This window comes from Brachyistius frenatus, unplaced genomic scaffold (assembly GCF_029030835.1).
Source record: "Brachyistius frenatus isolate BFR_SWC_R1_liver_20210118 unplaced genomic scaffold, ASM2903083v1 Contig_41, whole genome shotgun sequence".
In the NCBI taxonomy this organism is placed as follows: Eukaryota; Metazoa; Chordata; class Actinopteri; family Embiotocidae; genus Brachyistius; species Brachyistius frenatus.
In genome coordinates, this window is record NW_027210640.1 from 1,091,203 (window position 1) to 1,110,901 (window position 19,699).

General features: G+C 39.7%; 2 protein-coding genes across 2 annotated transcripts; both read left to right on the top strand.

Moving 5' to 3' along the window:
- Window positions 1–1,410: 1,410 nt before the first annotated feature.
- Window positions 1,411–7,881, top strand: alpi.2 (alkaline phosphatase, intestinal, tandem duplicate 2). The gene is made up of 11 exons (XM_069702207.1): window positions 1,411–1,486; window positions 2,162–2,278; window positions 3,196–3,311; window positions 4,021–4,195; window positions 4,511–4,683; window positions 5,101–5,226; window positions 5,380–5,449; window positions 5,838–5,976; window positions 6,494–6,684; window positions 6,835–6,951; window positions 7,619–7,881. The coding sequence occupies exons 1-11, from the start codon at window positions 1,411–1,413 to the stop codon at window positions 7,879–7,881; spliced, it is 1,563 nt and encodes a 520-aa protein (XP_069558308.1).
- A 1,150-nt stretch (window positions 7,882–9,031) lies between these two features.
- LOC138623004 (uncharacterized) lies at window positions 9,032–16,719 on the top strand. Its single transcript, XM_069702219.1, is given in 11 exon segments — window positions 9,032–9,096; window positions 9,887–10,039; window positions 10,260–10,365; window positions 10,618–10,741; window positions 11,259–13,381; window positions 13,384–13,429; window positions 13,488–13,655; window positions 14,076–14,238; window positions 14,946–15,108; window positions 15,209–15,341; window positions 16,259–16,719. Coding segments are annotated over 11 exon segments (3,411 nt in total). The 3' UTR covers window positions 16,426–16,719.
- Window positions 16,720–19,699: the final 2,980 nt, after the last annotated feature.

The following is a 19,699-nucleotide window of genomic DNA, read 5'->3' on the forward strand; positions in this document are numbered from 1 at the left end:
TTTGTCAGTTTATCACAATGTCACTCAGAAACAAATATTCAAGAAAACATTTCTAGTCACATAAAACTGACATTGTCCTTTTGAAGATTTGCCAGTCTGTCTTCCTGCAAAACAATCTGTGAAATGCTGTGGCTATTTCAGCAGTTTTTATTTACTTTACCCCCCCCCCCCACACACACACACACACACACCCCCGATGAATGTCATTTTAACAATGACAATGTGCACTCCACTGACTCTGTCAGAAGTCCACCAGTTCTTCTAAAATCATTTGCTGTAAAACGTCCAAATGCTGATACTGACAAAAAACTATTAGACCCCGTCTGAACCACAACGGTCAGTCAAGTTTGAAGTACTGAGGCTTTTAAACCACACTGCAAAAACACTACACAGAGGTACAGTCAGACCCACCTGAACACACACAGACTCACATGTCATCAGTCAATTCTGCAACAATGTTAGACAACTGGTTTAATGAAGTGAATGCTGGCTCAATTGTGGTCGGGTTAAACATAAGCTCTACAGATCTACAATAATGCAATACAAGTTAACATCATCGTTACCATTATGTTATGATTTATAGTGGCTATAAGACAATAGTGACCTGCTGGTTAACATTCAACAGGAAGCATTTTGAATTACGGGTGTGCTTGTACTTAAACAGATTTGAATCTAATACACACAACAATAAAAAGATAAGTAAGGGCTCACAATCAAGATTAGTAAATCAGAAACTTGATCAAATGTCCAAATTGCTGTGGCAAACTTTGCACTGTAACAGACTTACTTCAGAACAGAGTCAAGAAGAATGTAGCATTTCCGTCCAATGTATCAATAACAAAACATATTAAAACAACATTTTTTTTATGCACTCTAGTGAGGAAAACAACATATGATAATATAGCAAAATTTTGTAAGAAGTCTGATGTGACTGTTGTGTGCAAAGGGACGTCAAGATATGCGATGAGAATTGAAATTAGCTGTTAGGCATGATAACTGCAGCTGTTGTGAGAAAACCTTGCAAAATGTTCACTCCATTTGCCAAAAAATGTACCATCCACACAACTGTATACTGTTATCGTGTAATACTTAACAAAGTGAACTACAAACATTCCTGTCATATCTCGCCTTATTAATAACACCCCACATACTGTACTTGGTTACTGCACACAATTTTTAGATCCTGTTGTATACTTTTCAAATGCCAATGTGCAGTTTAATGCCTCGTCCCCTCTTCTATGTGTGTCTGTATGTGCGCATGTGTGTGGTGTACATAACTTCATGTTCACACCCCATGTGCCCTTTGGTCCCAGGCTGCAGCTATAAAGGGACCTCAGAGTGCAGACAAATGCTAATGTACTAAGTTTATGCTTTTTTCTTTTTTTTTAATTATTTCACATAGTGAACAGAATGGCCAGCAAACACAAGCTCATCTTTACGGGATTATTGATTTTCATCTCTGTGCAATGGACTTTGTGCATTCAAGGTAAGTTGTTGTTACATTTCAAGGACAATGTAAAGACACTTAATGCAAATATGATCATATTAGCTTTGAATTTTTGTAAGAAAAAAATACAAAAAGTTACATATTATTATATTATTCCCTTAGTAAAGAGAAAATTACACAAACTCTTTTGAGGCTGCAGGAAAATGTACCTGCTCTAAAAAATAATTTACATAAAAAAGGAATGCGTAACAATATCAAATGTATTATACCATTCCTTTACACACAAAACAGTGTGAAAAAATGCTTACGATTTAATGTAATGACTGCACAAGGTCACAAGATCAACCTCATGTCATTAGTTTTTATTTTGTTGTGTGTCTTTATTCTAATATTATTTGAATTTTTTTTTTCTTCTCATTGTCCTTTTATTAGTATAATTCTCTTTTGATGTCCATAATGCTAGAACTGATGAGTATGTACCTCTATTCTTACAAAAAAAAGCTTCACCTATATGAGTTGTGTATATAAGGTTGTGGATGGCACCATCATCCAAAAACATGCACCTCAGGTCAGGTTACCTGGCGCCGCGCTAGTGGCAGCCTGCTGCAGCATCTCCCCCCTGAGAGCCCCCCTGCTGTAGTGAAGAAATTTCCCCTCGGGGATTAATAAAGTGTATAAAATCAAAAAAATCATGTTGCCTTTGTCTTGGAACAGAGGAAGAGCTTCATGCTGACTACTGGAACAACAAAGGGAAGCAATCACTTCACACTGCCCTGAATATTCAGCCAAATCTGCACAAAGCCAAGAACCTCATCCTCTTCTTGGGGGATGGTGAGTCTTCATTTTTCTTCCTATTCCTATTTAAGTGGTTTCTTGAAATTGCCAAGTATTTCACCCTCTACCTCAGTTCATTTATTCAGGTGAAAAGAGGCCATTGGAGCTCAAAAGAGTGAGTCTCGTCATCATTGTGGTGTTAACCAAGAAAAGAGTGAGACTGCACTCTAAGCCAAATGCTCTATTTGACCCCAAAAGATCATGGGTTGAAGGAGATGAACGTTGATATTTGATCACCTGCTTGGAGAGCCAACTCTAACAAAATGAACTGAAGCCAGACCACAGTCTACACTGCATGTGTAGCAATTTCCTTTATGGATCTTTAATGGATTTTAACACCAAAAAAGGTCAATCACAAAGCCACCTTTGACCTTTTACATATATTAAAATGTGAGGACTTCATACATTTATCTTACTAGACATTTGTGTGACATTTTGTTGTACTTAGCGTATGCATTATTGAGTTGTAACCACGCATTTGTTTTGTGAGGTCACAGTGACTTTTGACCACCAAATTCTAATCAGTTCATCCTTGGAACCCGGTGAATGTTTGTTCCAAATTTGAAGAAATTCCTTCGGGGCATTCCTGATTGATTCACCAGCGTGAGACGGATGGACAGACAATCCGTAAACAGCACAGATGCATAACTATCAAATACATCACCGAATCTGATTCTGTAATATGAAGACAAGACAAGCAACCCTGGATTTTTCCAGAAATACACAAAAGTGTGTCGGGGAAAATAAATAACACTGTATTTTGCTTTGCATATCTTCAACCATGGGTGACTGTAAATAACTTGGATGTATTTTACTCCCCTTCAAACTCTCACATCAGCTGAGCATTATGAGGTTCATAGAACACAATGGCAGCCCCGTGCCTCCCCGGCTGATGTTATCTACTCTACTTTCAGGTATGGGGGTACCAACAGTGACTGCTGCCCGGATCCTCAAAGGCCAGTTGGCCGGACAATCTGGGGAGGAGACTAGTCTGGTCATGGATACCTTTCCTCACCTGGCACTGTCTAAGGTCAGCCCACTTTGAGCATCACATTCAGACTGCTTAGTAGGAATGTGTTTTAACTGTTCAAAGATTCCACACATTCTTTTATGCTACTTTTATCATAAAATAATAATGACCAATATTATTCTAAAATACAGACATGCCATGAAACACAGCTAATACTACTATTACTAGCTAATACACCTAATTATGAAATGTCACATATTTATTGCTTTAGCGGAATAAAAGCATCCCACAACATTAAAGTATTTAAAAACAAAATATTTTTATTTGAATTTTTAAAGTATTTTCAACCTCTATCTTACCTCACACTTTTATTGCAAATCTTAACTTTCTCTTTTAGAAGCTTATTTTTGTGGGGATTTTTTGCCTTTATTCGATAGGAGTGTGGGGAAGTGACATGCAGTATAGTGTTTGCCTGTCATTACCTGAACCAAGTCGGTCAATCTGTGACATAGACTGTGTACGAGAGTGGACGCTTAGAATAACTTAAGGTCAGGTTCGAGTTAGGAGACACAAAGTTCATTACTGCTGCAACATTTACAAAACGGAATTTGATCCTGCTTTGCCGCCCAATTCAATAGGCAACGACTTACTTACTAATGTTCAGCTTACTAAGGCTGACACACTCAAGAGAGAAAGGCTTGTGAAAGCTGAGGAAATACCTGAGATAAATGGTGATGTTAAATTGTGTGATTGTTTTTGGCCCCTTCAGACGTACAATGTGGACCAGCAGATGCCAGACAGTGCTGGCACAGCAACAGCGTACTTATGTGGTGTTAAAGCCAACTATGGCACCCTGGGTGTAACTGCTGCCACCCGAAGGCACAACTGTCATACTACCTATGGGAATGAAGTCACATCTATTCTGCACCGTGCCAAGCAAGCAGGTAGGCCCACATCCACAAAGCTTACAATATTATTTGTGCAGTGCAGTTGCTGAATGTTATGAAATACAGCGAAATTAATTTTTAGGGCACATAATTACTGAAATAGTTTTTTTTTTTTTAAATCAGGTTGCAGTTAACAGTATTGGCTCACTATTTGGCTCTGGAATAGAATGAAAATACTTCTGCATGTTTAGTTGATTCACGACAAAATATTAAATAAAAAAAACTAGATACATTTGAGATGTATTAAGAGCTTAACCAGGCATTAGAAAACATGGATTCCAGTATAAAATAATAAAGATTTGTGTGTTTTAGGAAAATCTGTTGGAATTGTAACTACAACCAGAGTGCAGCACGCCTCCCCAGCTGCGAGCTACGCTCACTCTGCCAACCGCGGCTGGTATGCTGACTCTTATCTCACCCCCGAGGCGATACAAAATGGCTGCACTGATATCGCCTACCAGCTGGTTAACAACACAGAGATAGATGTAAGTCTTAATATGAAGGTATTTCTGAAGCAAAACGTCTAAGAACTCCCACAAAGACGCAATAAAAAAGCAAAAGGTCTGGCTATTGTCTCAGTAGTCAGTAAACCTGATAACATCTCTTTGATAAGTGGTGACATGTCTTCAAGGCCAAACACCAAGTCTAGTTTTTGTGATTTCGCTGCTACTTCACATTTTTCTATAGTCTGAGAGACCTGACAGAAAACAAACACACTACAAATAAATCTCTCATTCCGTAGCTGTTAGTGTTTCACAGACATGCAGTGTAAATCAAAAGGGCAGTTGAAGAGCATAGTAGGATCACACTGGATCAGAAGATTTGCTAGAAGCTGACAGTGTAAGAGTATGAATAGAAACGGTTGAAATTGTATGTCTCTCACCTCACATCTCTCCACGCAGGTCATTCTTGGTGGAGGTCGTCAGTATATGTTTCCCAAAACCATGCAAGACCCAGAGTATCCAAAAGAGACAGGAGACCGAGATGATGGACAAAATCTTGCTTTGGAGTGGTTAAAGAACAAAAAGGTAAATGGTATCTGCCACAAGTGTATTCACTGGTTTCAAGTTTGAGTATGTATAATAATATTATTGTCACTCATTCTCCCTCACTGTCATACATCAGCATTAATTATTTCTAACTTTGCCCATTTGTTTGTCATTGTTCATTGTTGCCTGCAGAGAGCCAAATATGTTTGGAACAAAGCAGAATTTGATGCTGTCAAGTCTGCAAAAACAGACTTCCTGATGGGTAAGAAGAACTGTTCAGTTCACCAGTTACAATCACCCCATATTTAGAACAAAGTCTATAAACACTGTCAAGAGTTTGGTGCTCTGAATACTGAAAAGTATCTTCTAAATTTCAAGAGAGATCTAAAACCTCTCAGCTTCTGGATAAATATTGACAACTTTTATAATCACAATATGTTTTTAATAATCAAGTAAAACCTTTATGTTTGTGCTTAAATAACCACCTAATCTGAATAAGAAGAATGGGCTGCTTTTATTCTTTTACAATGTGGATTTGCAGTTTATATATAATTAGAAAATAATCTTTTTCACAGAAAAGCTTACATATTTTTACACATGGCATTTGTTCGCTGGGAAAAGTGAAGCCTGCAACATCTTTCTCCATTCAGGTCTGTTTGAGCCCAAAGACTGCCGCTACGAGTTGGAACGTAATCCGGCCACGGACCCCTCCCTTACAGAGATGACAGAGAAAGCAATTAAGATTCTCAGAAAGAACCCCAAAGGATTTTTCCTCTTTGTAGAAGATAAGTATTTCTGTCTGCATGTCTTTCCCAGACAGTGAACAATCCAATGAATGTCAAATCAAAGGTCAGCTTTTGAAATAACCTTTTATATGATCAGTTATGTTTATATAAACACTGACTCATTGGCACATTGGCACCACAAGTTAAACGCAAAGATGTTAAGCTTGCACCAAACACACTTATCAGAGATTCAGGGATCAGCTGAGTGGTGATTAATTTAGACACCAAGTAGCAGTGACACCACTGATCATTCTTTTGGGATTAATTAGCTCATCAAATAGTGGATATCTTATTTTGAAAATGTACCATCTTAGTTAGACACGTTGGAGTTGCATGATCATTAATTGGTTAGTTCATTGTACAATTTCAATACATGCAATAATATTTTGTATAAAATGAAATATACAACAAAACTGAGAACACCTTGCAAATCCAAGCCTCTTCAATGGACAATATTATTATTCATTAGAGAAATGTACTAGTGATGCTTATATGTCAATGCATTTCTTATGGACTTTAAGAGGGAGAATCGATCATGGCCACCACGGAGGGACAGCCAAAAAGGCTCTCCATGAAGCTGTGGAGTTTGATCGAGCAATCGGGCGAGCAGCTGAGCTCACCAATGAACTGGAGACTCTGTCTGTTGTCACTGCTGACCACTCCCATGTCTTCTCTTTTGGAGGTTATTCTGCCAGAGGGAACTCAGTTCTAGGTAAAATGCACTTTTGGAAAAAAAATCATTTGATCTAAGCCGAGAGAATTTGTAATAAAAAAAAGTTAATATAATCTGATGTTTGAACAAACATCCGATGATGTTAACTTTTTAATAAAACAATATTACATATTGCCCTGTGATTTACAGGAGTGTCTCGTGAACTGGCTGATGACAACAAGCACTTTACCACTGCTTTGTATGGTAATGGACCAGGATACCAGATTGTGAATGGAACACGCCCAGATGTGAATGAGACGATTTCATGTAAGCGATCATTGATACCCTTTTTTGAGGAAGAATAGCTCCATCTTGTGGTGTGACACAATATCTACTGTACAGGCACAAATAACTGAATCTATCGGTTTACTGTCACAGAAACTCAGTTTGATGAAAAAATGGCAACACGTCCAAAATGATGATAGCATTTTTTAAGGATGACAATGTAAGCACTTTACCAGCAGTATACATGTTTGGACAGGAACTTTACACAGCAGATACCATAGATTGTTTTACAATCAAAAACAGAAGACCTCTTTAATCCCAACATAAATGTTATCAAATCATGAATACATAACAACATATAATAAAAAAAAACATTAATATTATTACCCTGTTCAAAAACTTGGACCACTCCTTGAATTTATCATAGACTGTCTAACTTATGTTATGACTGATCACTACTGCGATAATATAAGGATATCAATAATGATATGGTTCTGCAATAAATACAATCATTATAAAGTTTTTGATATTCAATTGTTTCCAGTTTAGCTGTATTGGATTTGATCTTATGATTTGATCGTTATGTGTCCATGTCATTTTAACAACCTCTGTCTGTGCTAACTGCGGTTTGCAGTTTGTTGGTTTATGTGCCAGAAAACTCTGATATAGCTAACACACTGCAATGCTCCTCTGTCCCATTTTCCTACAGCGCAAAACGACTACCATCAACAAGCTCCTGTCCCTCTTGACTCAGAGACCCACGGCATAGAGGATGTAGCCATCTTTGCCAAAGGTCCCATGTCACACCTTTTCCACGGGGTCCAGGAGCAGAGCTACATTGCACATGCCATGGCCTACGCTGCCTGTCTTGAGCCCTACGAGAACTGCACACTCCCCAACCTCGCTGGAGCAGTCCACCCCAGCCTGCTGCTCCTTCTGATGGGCCTCCTTCTCACCCTCTGCTCTGTCTGAGATTAATGCCTTTAGAGACTCAGTCCTGACCATGGACTAACAGGGCTTTGTGACATTTTAATATGAAAATTAATTATTCTTTACGCTGTGCTGTGATGAATTTAAGAGTTCTACAGTGGCACGGATTTTGATATCAGTGTTATTTTGAGGGATATTTACTTCAGATAACATAGTTTTGAAAAACCTTACTGTTATTACTGCATAAGCATATGTACATAAAAGTATGTTTGTAATTCTTTTTGAAATATTTTGAATAATTAAGTGACCTTCTAATGATATTAGACAAATATAAATAATTGTCAAGCATTCTTTTCATGTCTGTTCATTATTCACGTTTAATTATTTGTCACCCTGCCTTACATGTATTGTTTCATCATTATTTTGACACATAAACATAATTTTCTACACAATAAAGTTAAAACACCCAAGACACCACATTTATTGTGGGGGTAATGCATTTTCTACGTTCTATAAAAAGAAAAAGAGAACAGTGTGTGTTCATGATGAAAATAAGGAATAAACGTCTGAATTTTTACTTCATTCTGTCATTTAATTAAAATAGATCTTCTAAAAGTTATGAGATTGATGCAATCGAAGCAGTTTTGTTAAGTCCTGCTATGATGTCTCAAAGTATTAATAATTCTTTCACGGAGCACCAAACATTTTGATTGAAAAGTAGATCCTGAAATGTACGTCTTACTTTCACAGACAGACACTCAATGGCACTGCTCGTTTTCATTTAACGACTCACCTCATTGGTGAAGACTTGTCCAATCAGAGACGCCTGTGGGCGGTACTTCCGCTTGCTGCCGATGGAGGGAAGTTTAACCAAAATAGACACGCAGCTTCGTCGAAAAGTAGAACTACGTGGAGAAACTATTTATTAGTAAACGTTTAGTGTTGGAAAAGAGCTCTCCCTAAGTATTTAAGGTGCAGCACCGACTACGTGGTTCAATGTGTGCAAGCACTGGAAACCTTTTTTTGTTGTTGCAGCCTATCAGTCTCTGTTAGCTCCTTAAGCTAATGCTATCCTTTATTTAAAGTTATCCGAACCTCGCTGGATGATTTTTAGCCATGAGCTAATTCGGAAGATGCTGGTCCTCATTTAGATTAAAAAAAAAAAAACAAAAACGTATCAACAACTTCAGCCATGGACCGAAACACGAAGAGGCTGGAAAGTCAGCTGTGTAAAGCCGTGAGCGATGGAGAACCCAGGTGACGTTCAGCCCTCTTTCTCTTTGTTTTGTCGAACATGTCTGCGAGTAAAAAAAAAAAAAAAAAAAACGCGAGAGCCACTAAAAACATGAACATTTTCACCCCTTTCACAAACATGTTCGGAGGTTGCAAGCCATTTTTTTTTTTTTTATTTTTTTACGTAAACTTTTTCCGAGTTGACTTAAGTTGTGTTAAAGTGATTAGATCCTTTGTATGTGTTTGTTGTTACAGTTGAAGCGATTTCTTGGTGGACGTAACATGAATCCGCTACTACATGATAATAAATTACTCCATTAAATGATCTGATTCCACTTGTTTAAATTAATATTTTCTGGTTCCTCCGGTCCTTATTGCAATAAACTATATGTTTTGGTTGTGGACTGCTGGTTGGGACTAAACAGCACTTTTTTTTTTTTTGCTTAGTCTTGGGCTACTAAGACTTAATGTTCACTAATGGTTTGTAGAAAAAAAAAAGTGCCACAAACACGTGATTATAATAGTCATACAGTAAATATCAATCTGGGGATGACTGCAATGCTCCGTGGTATATTACAGGGTTGTGGAGTCTAGTATATAATAATAACAATTATAATTGTTTCCCACGTCAGTGTTTGTGTGTTAAACACAGTAATGAGAAATGCATCACCGATTTACAAAACACGGACTGATAAACAAGAAATCTACAGCTTTTACATCGATCAGTCAGCAATGAATTGAACTAATGACTCTTGTTTGTAGTTCAGTAATGCCGTTAAAACCGTTTATGTAACAGATGTCTCTCTGTCGACAGATCCGTGCAGCTGCTTCTTTCACAGGGTGCGAGCCCCAACCTGGTGGGCAGTGAAGGGGTGGCTGCGATACACCTGGCGGTTGGCAAAGAAACAGAGAAGAACACTCGCTGCTTGAAAATGTTGCTGCAACATGGAGCGGACCCCAACACAAGGTACAGTTACTAACACAGTGACATGTAACAATGTCAGCCTTTGACATGACTTTCATATAATATCCATATGTGTGAAAATATTTGCAAAGTATCTGGTAGTCAGTTTCCTTAATGTGTTATATCGATGTGCTTTTATTTGGTCTTTGCATTTTGGGTCATATGAGCCCTGCAGTGACATTAAATACAATTTAATGTCGTGTTTTTCTTGTGTTTCTCTCAGGTCATCAGAGGGCCTGACTCCTCTTCATGTTGCTGCACTGTGGGGATGTTATCAAAACCTCAAGCTGCTCTTAAATAATGGAGGGAACCCAAACTTTAAAGATGATGTAAGAGATACTTTTAGCTTAAATATATCATTTGCTATAAGGTTTTTTTGCATGGATCAAGTTTTAGACAGCTGAGGGGGACATCTGAAAACAATTCACAGCTAGACATACAGATACAGGGTGATTGTAAAGTTATTTTTATTACAGATGAATCAATACAGAGACTTGTGTTACAAGATAACAAGCAGCAGTGTTTGGCCTTGAATGTGTGTTTCAGTTTGCTTCACTCCTCATATCTTTTTGTTAATGTAGGAAGGGAACACACCACGGCGGCTTGCACAGCAAAAGGAAAATCGAAATTGTGCCCGTCTCCTGCAGAATCACCAGGCCAGCTCCGTGGAAACAGAGGAGGATGACTTGCCTCAGTTCCAATACTGTAAGAACTGTGAAAAGCTTTGTCCTGTTAAAAATCTCCAGTCCTTAAAGAGTTAACTTTGGTTGTCCAGTTTTCACTAGATCCATCATTGCCATAGTAATACTTTCCCAAGTCAAGTGTTTAGTGTTGTGCTTGTCTGCTAGTAGATTTCCACATCATAATAATTACATAGTTATAACACTAATTGTAAACTAATTAAAAGTTATTTTTCAAATCGTTTTTCATAGAACACAAATTAAACTTACATTTTTTTTTCTTAAAGCTGAGCTTGATTTTGGATATTGTATGTTGAGGTAGGGCACCAAAGAAAATACTTTGTCAATGCCTGCCATCAGTACCTTATTTGCTGCAACATTTACCTGTAACAATCATTATTTTCCTGTCAAATGAAAACAGAGACACAAGGCTAAACATCTACCAAACTTTCTGGCAGTGTATAACGACTAAATCAGAAGAGTTGCAGCTATATTTTTCCTGAATTTTTCATTTATCGGCCCCCTTTTTTCTTTCTCCACAGCTGTGTATTCAGACCAGACAGACATGTCCAGCTATCCTGAATCCGAATACAGCTTAAGTTCCCATTCGTCTATGATAAGTGACTTTGGCGAAGCCCCATTGAGCAGCACGAGGCGCTCGTCATTCTTCAACCTGTCTAACATTAATGGGAGACCAAGTTGCAGAGGTATTTCATACAACAGACTTTCTGGTCCCTCCATACTATCAAGCACCCGCATGTCTGCAGTGGGACCCGCAATGGCAATGCCGATTCTCAAAAATAATGATTTATGTGCTGACATCGGCGTGCTCACATCAAAAGAAAATGAACAGGCTGCTACAACTGATGGCAGAATCTCTCCTTCCAGAAGAGACACTCTTCCATCGTTTACCAGGCAAGCATGTGGAAAGAGTGTAAGCTTCAGAGATATGGATGAATATTTCCCTGTTTTCAGTCTTGAATCTCCCAAACAGTGTCCCCCTGTCAATGGCACATTGCCTTTTGACAAGTCTGAGTACTCTGATTTCCTGCATCCAGAACGCATGGCCACTATTTCACAGAGGCAGGGCATCGATGTCACATCACCGGATCACGTTTATGTTTTTTGCAGGGAAAGCAGCGAGTGCACAAAAGAGGATTTGGAGAAAACGGTCGTCAGTCAGTTTGCTTTCAAAGAGAGTGACGATGAACTGGAAGGGGAAAATGTAAAAGAGTCTCAGGTGAAGGCAACTCAACAGCGAGCGTTTTCCAGTATTGGCAGCAGTAGCAGCGGGACTGGGAGCAGTCACTACAGTAACTGTGAGAGCGACCATTACACCAGCGCTCCATATGTTTCCGTATCACCCAGACATCTTATACGGCCTGCGGTGGATAGAGATTCTGTTGGAGCTGAATCTGACAAAAGCACTCAGATTTCCACTGATTCTGAAATCAGCGGACAAGATGGGAATATTCCACCTGTTCAAGCAGAAGTTAAAATAGATTCAACATCGGAAACTTTATTGGGGATGCTTGACAAACTGAGCTTGTCTGAGGCAAAGCACCCAAACAATGATATAGTGGAGGCTTGTAGTGGTCCTGTTGTTGACCTTTTAAATGAAGGAGGTGTTGACAGGCCAGTGGCAGACACCAGATTTGATGCAAGTGAAGCATTGGAACAAAACGCCGACCTCCCATTCACACCCAGTCCTTTCGTGACTGGCAGGACCGGCTCGAGGTTGAGTCGCTACTCACTGATAACCAGCAGAACCCCAGAGAGCCTCCTCACGTCGTCTTTGTTTGAGGAGACCCTTCCCACTCCGGTTCGAACACGCCGCCAGACGCCCAGGTCTCAGAGCAGTAAGGACTTTTACAGCTCACCACACGCACCTTGCTATACACCTTCCTATTCTGGGAGCAGCACAGGAGGAGACTCCTTGCCTGCGGATTGCCAGGACACACAGTGCAGCACTCTTGGAGTCAATTCAAGTGTCAGCAGCAGTCTGGCTGATACACTCATCCTTCCCAAGAGTGTACTTGTGGAATCACAGACTTTATGTGACACAATTGCACTTGATAAAAACCAAGATAATTCAGTGGACGCTTATGAAAATAACCTTGCAGAGATAGTTCTTGCTATGCAAAGACAGGACCGGGATCTCGCCGAAGGGAGGTACTTTCTGACTGATGATCTGACAAGTGCAGATGAAACAACTACAAAGGGAAATGTGAATGATGCCCCTGATGAGGAGCGGGTAGACAGCCAAAACAAGGAAGATGTCTGGATCAGTGAGGACCGTGGCTCTCAGCCAGACTCCACATTATCTTCATCTTCACCCACCTCCAGCTACTTTTCCCCAAGGAGGTCCAGGGAAGACTCGGACTTCCCCTGCACCCCAGGCACCGGATGCACACCGAGATACAGCATGAGCAGGCTGTCAGGCTGCCACAGGCTGCAGCACCCGGCAAACCTGTCATATACCCCTGGAGGGCGTCCGCTCATTCAGGATCTGGAAGAACCAGTGGAGTACCTCTACACTGATACAGAACAGGGCCACAAGCTGATCGAGACTCACGTCCCACCTACCGCTGACACCTCACTCAGCTCCAGCATGAGTACCACCAGCAGTGAGGAGACCATCCTTTATGACTGGCGTTCTTTGCAGACGGACATGAGGGCCAACAAAGGAAAGGAGAACCGGAAACCTAAGGTTGTGGCTCAGAAGGAGAAAAATATTGTGCGTGAGGAGAAATTGTTGCCAGAAATGAGAGGGATAACAGACAAGGATCTGAGACTGAGGCTGGTGGAGCTGGGGGAAAGTCCGGGTCCGATCAGCAGCCGCACCAGGCCCACCTACATGCAAAGGCTGGGCCGCCTGTTGCAGGAATCAAACTCCCAATCACCACATCACCAAAAGCAGATAGACCAATCACAAACAGGTAACACTTTTGCCCTCTGATGTTCCAGATTATTAATCTCATTTAAAATATGATTTTGTTTGCAGTTTTGGGGTGAAATGATGTGTGAGAGAGAGAGGGTACTATTAATATTAATGTGATTTTAAATTCAGAATTCTGTTGCCATTTAAATACATGTTTGTGAAGTTATTGCCTTTATTTGACAGCAAAATCCTTCTTATAAAGAAGCATAACAATTGAGAATTAAAGTCATTACTTGGTATTGAAGCTCAGCCCCACTGTGAAGGGATTCAATCACTTTGTGGGTGGATTAGATTAGAGCCCAAGAACAAATGAGGCAATATGATACACTTATTGTCACTGAATTTATCATCACCGTCACTGACTCTGTGTGTAATTTTCTGTACTTTTTTTTTTTTTAATTTATATCTGTAGATTTAGGTTATAGTCCAGAATTGTGTCGGGTTCTGCAGACCTTCAAGCTGCCCGCTTGCCATGCTGACGAGCAGGCTCTGTGGCAGCAGTTTGACCAACCTGATCAGAACAGGAAGTGGAGGGAGGGCATCATCAAGTCCAGCTTCAACTACCTGCTACTTGACCCAAGGTCTTCTGTCTCTCATTACCATTTGTTTTGTTTTGCTTTCTTCTGCGCAGTGTTGCCAGCTCTCCAAGAAAAGTTGTTACTAACTGTTGTGTGAATGTGATGGGATAATTTCATTTTAATTTTACGTGAAAATGATTGAAGCCCCTCTTTCATTTCGTCAAATGGCTTGGCTCAAGCTCTACTCGCTTTTTTTGGTTTTCCATCCGACAGAATTTGTGAATGGCACCCGGGACTTTTTTTTTTTTTTTTTAATCACTTCTGTAGATGTTTTAAGCGAGCTGAGTTGAAGCTGAGCTGAAAGGTCACGTGAAAATACTGCATTACATATGGGTTTACATGATTTACAAATGATCACGTTCTGTTTTTATTTACATTTTACATAGTGTCACAACTTTTTTGGGAAACGGGGTCGTATTAGCATATTTAGCTGTTTTTTACTTGATGAATAAAGTGTGGCCCAAAAATCTTAAAAATCAAGCAAAACCTTTGCTGAATCGGGAGAAGTGCTTTAGTAGTAACATGGGTTAAACTCACCGCTACAAACCTCTTATGATCACATCACCTGTTATTCATTAAACTTAACTAAAACTGAGCGAACAAGACTGGTTCATTGGGTGATTTGAGTCTAAAGTTGTTCCTAAAACAGAGTTAAACGCCTTTTACTCTCCTACAAATAATTAAATGGATTTTCTTTTCTTTTCTGTCAGGGTGACGAAAAACCTCCCATTCCGCAATCACACCATGACTCCACAGGAGTGTTTCCAGACTTTTGTCCATGCGATATTTTATGTGGGGAAAGGAAAACGCTCCCGCCCCTACAGTCACCTTTATGAGGCTCTAGAGTACTATAAAGGGGACAAGACCTCCAAGGTAAGGCAGCACACAATGATCAGCCTTACAATGGATCTAAACTTGAATTGAGATACGATACATGTGTAAAAACCACTTGATTCTTTCTCGTCTGTGACAGAAACTGTGTCCCAAAGTGCAGCACATCCTTCAGGTGTGGAACGCCGAGCAGGGCGTCGTCTCTCTGCACTGTTTCCAGAATGTCATCCCAGTGGAGGCTTACACAAGAGAAGCCTGCATGGTGGAGGCCATCGGTGAGTATGAGTGGGGTTAAACTCATCACAGAAGATATCTGTCAAGTGCTAAACAATGAATTCATCCACGGGAGAACTCCTGTGTAAAGAGACAGACCCTATCAGCTTTGTATCAGGGTCTTGCATCACCTTGTCACATATCAGCTGGTTATTAGTGTCATATGAAATCTATAATGTGATAGTTGGAAGTAGAGGGCAAAAGCAGCTGTAACATTCTCATTTAATCTAGACTCACTTAATATTTTATGTTGAAATAGTAAATTAGAAAATACAGCCGAGTTGTGTGTCCCATAAGAAAGAGTTGTAGCAGCGGAGGTGACGCTAAACGTTTTTTTTTTTTTAGGGTGTGTGGTGTGGGGTGGGGGGGGGGTAAATATGTATTGTGGGTTTGAAACTCACACCATGATGGGAGGTTTCTATGTGCCTGTCACAAGGGCCTTTGAGGCTTTTGAAGTACACAGCGTAGATTGTTGCACAGTAATGAGCAGAGGAAATGTCTGTCTAACTTCCATACATCAGGTGTCTCAAGATTTAGAAAAATACGCTTTTATTGAAGATAATACAAGTATAATCTTTACTCGCGTGAAGTTACAGGACAGTTTTACCTTTCAACAAATGATAATCTTGAAAACGTGATCACTTGCTTAATTGTTGACATCTACTTGCTGCTTGTTGTTACACTCCTTGCGCTGTCACTACCAGCGAAGCACAAAGTTTCTCATTTATATGCTTCACTCGGGAGTGTATGAATTGACTTGGATATGAAGCGCCGGTAGCACAAAATTATATAATGTTAGTTTCTAAAGAGATGAAACGCAGTCCCATCCTCCCCTCCCCTCCCCTCCCCTCCCCTCCCCTCCCCTCCCCTCCCCTCCCCTCCTCATTGCGCCCATCAGTAACCAGTTGAATTGTCCCAGGGTTGAAGATGCTCACCAATCAGAAGCGGGGGGATTTCTATGGCGTAGTGTCCAGCTGGCAGGGGAAGAGGAAACGGGAACTCGGGACCCACCTGCTATACCGGGCCATGCAGATCTTCCTGGCCGAGGGTGAGCGACAGCTCAGACCAGCAGACATCAGACAGTAGACGCCCGGTGGAGGGACACACCAGCAGCAGCACAATGCCAACGCACAGACGGGGAAATGCCACTACTTCACAACACAAAGAAATCCTGTGTTGGTCAAAAATTGGGTGATGTTCACAACATGAAGCGCTCTTAGGCCGTCATGCGGCATTCGATTATCTTTCTGCTGTACAATGACTCCGATGTTTCAGTTGCCAGCGAGATACAGTTGATCAAATGTGGCATTAGGCTGGGCGATATCACCTAAAATCGATATCATTATTTTGTAAATACGCACTTGTAACTTTTAGAATTACCATCACCTGCCATAACTTTTAAGATTTTGCTTTTGCAAAGCTTTTTATTGTTGTTTTTTATATTTGCTTTTACAGCAACATCCTGACTCTAGTGCTCTATTGTGTTAGTTTAACAAACTGCTTATCTGTAAAAGTAGCTATTTTAAAAAAATATTATTTTATATCTGATGACCTTTAACTCATTCTTGAAGTTAGAAGTAAATGAAGGCATCCTCAGAGCATTAAGGGCAGTGTGACAGCCTGTGTGAAAGAGTTCATTGGTTGAACATATCACCATGACTGAAATTAGATTGGTCATAACGATCGTGAATTGATTTATTTGATTAATCACCCAACCCTATGTGACATTTTCTGGTAATGTTTACATTCTTTAAACTTTGGATCATTTGGCTTGAAAATGCAGACTTTGCATTACTTTATTTTGGACGCGGCGATGCATTACCTTAACATATCTCCTCTAATCTGCCCAAATTTGACGAAAGACTAATGATTCCACAAAGGTGGAGCAAAAGAACCGTTTATAGATTAAGAATAATGGAATCGTCCCGAAGACAAATAAGCATTTTTCCTAGTGGGACATTTTTCTTCACCGTTGTTTTGCTAATAACTATTTCAAATTGATCACCCAGTTCAAGCGTATTTCAGCTTCATCAAACCGACTGCTGTTACATTGCACAAGTAGATCCACAATGTCTTAAAATATTTTCCAAAGAAATCGAGAGAGCGGTACAAATAATGGAAGCCTGGCAGTCAAACCGTTTAGTTTTAATCGTGTGAAGTGTTAAAAAAAAAAAAAGATGTGATCGTGAATTTACCAGTGGTTTCTAAATCTTGCTTAGCTTGATAGGTTTCCTAAAAGCGCAGTGTTTGTTAAAATGCGATATAGTTAGTTTACATGGCTGGAATCCCATTTTACTTGTTGTGCCGTCCGGTTTTTAAGAAAAAAGTACTTTTGCTGCAGGCGAGCTGATATGATCGCGTTGGAATGGTATTTGTTATGTAAATACATCGGGGTGATTTAGTTTGTAGTAAGAATGGCGGCTCTTAGCAGTGTGTAGGTTTTGGTAGCACCTAGTCGCGAGGTTTAAAAAGGTTGGTGCTAGACTGGATCGGCCGGAGGGACGCAATCGCCCAAGTCACCGCTGTTGTGATTTGTTGTGTCACTGTCACTCAATTTAATAAGTCCCGACTCCTAGCCCTCCCACAACATTACAACCAATCACAGGCAGACCATCCCTCCGGCTGATCCAATCTAACACTAGCTGTTGCAGATTGCAATCAACGGAAAACACCACCTGCCTCACCCCACCCTCAGTATGTAAGAGAATAAATGAGGGCCGTGAGACTGGCATGAGAGGCGCTCTGCAGAGTCAGTGTTTGATTTGGCCCTTCTGGGCTACTGTGGAAACGCAGCATGACGTGAGGACCCGCTCCTCATTTGGAGGTTAACGGAAGCACAACTATTTTCAGTTTCAGGCGATTAATAAAAACAGAATTATGAATATTATATTACATTTCTCCAAGCAGATCAACCTATATCCTGCACACTGAAACTTCAACATCAGAAGAGTTTCTGGGATTTGTAGCAGAACTTGTGAGTTGTTTACTACAACATGAAACGGATTCATGTTGTAGTAAGCATGGTATTTAGACTGCATGCTGTTATCTCCAAGGCTACAGATGCTATTTGGTGTCATAATCTCCATAATCTGATCTGCTCCTGCAGTCAAATAAATGAAAAGTAGAGACATACTCAAAATGTAACCTCAAGTCACTTTGTCTCACAATCTCATCTCATTTTCAGTTTGCTAACGACCAGGAAACTGAGCTTCACAGATGTTCCATTATCTCCTCAGGGTATTACAATTGATAAGTCATCTGGAAGCTGCACATATTTTAAGCATTAATACTAAAAGTTGCAAACCTAAATTTTAATTTAGGAAAAATATTTTTTTACATCCCAATTTCCAGGTTTAAAATTTTGATTTTGATTTTTTGATTTTATACACTTTATTAATCCCCGAGGGGAAATTTCTTCACTACAGCAGGGAATCAAGACCTATGATATAAAGCATGAACTTCGCATGAGCATAATTACCTATATCAGCAACAATATTAAACGCTTAATTGTACACAAAAGTGTGTGTAGATGCCACAGAAGCCTTGAGGTTTTTATTGTTTTAGAAATGAAGCCTTTCACTGTAATCTGTTTTTCTGAGTAGTTTTTGATTTGTCCTGTGCAACAATTCATCTATATTTTTTTTAATACATTTAATGAACATTATACTAACTCCTACCACTGCTATGTTGTCTTGCCCCTTTTTTTGCATTTATTTAATTGTAGACGGAAAAAAAAATACACTCTATAAACTTGAACTGGGTGAGTTTGGTCCTTTTCATGTCCTGTTCTTTGGTGTCCCTCTAGTGGACAAAGGATGTCATTAATTTTGTTCTTCAGTACAGAGCTTTTCTCTTTATATAGTAACTGGACTTCTACTATGATCCAATACAATAGAGTTAGGTGTTAATATTAGAAGCAGTTATTTCATGAAGACTTGTATATAGTTTTTAAGTCTTATACCTCTATTTAACAAGATTTAAAAACAAACAAAAAAACCTCATTCATTCTCACAGCCCTAATTTCAATAATAATCACTGAGAAACAGTTTGTATGAATGTGTTCAATTTTGCCAACAAGGGCTTCTGTGTTCATTCCTACAAAAAAAAAAAAAAAAATAATTTAGGCAGTTTCGCGTGCACTCGATTGATTTGCGAGAGTGAGTTTTTCTCTTGTTAAAGGATGCACATCTAATTTTGGAAGAATGGCTTTTAATTACTGTTATCATGACTCGTTCAGTTTCATCTACAGCTTCTTGCTTGCGGTTAGGCAGTATTTTCTTACAAGCATCATCATGGCTGACACTACAACACCACAAATGTCCTCTATTTGCGTCGAGTGTCAGAGCTGAAACTCCCAGTG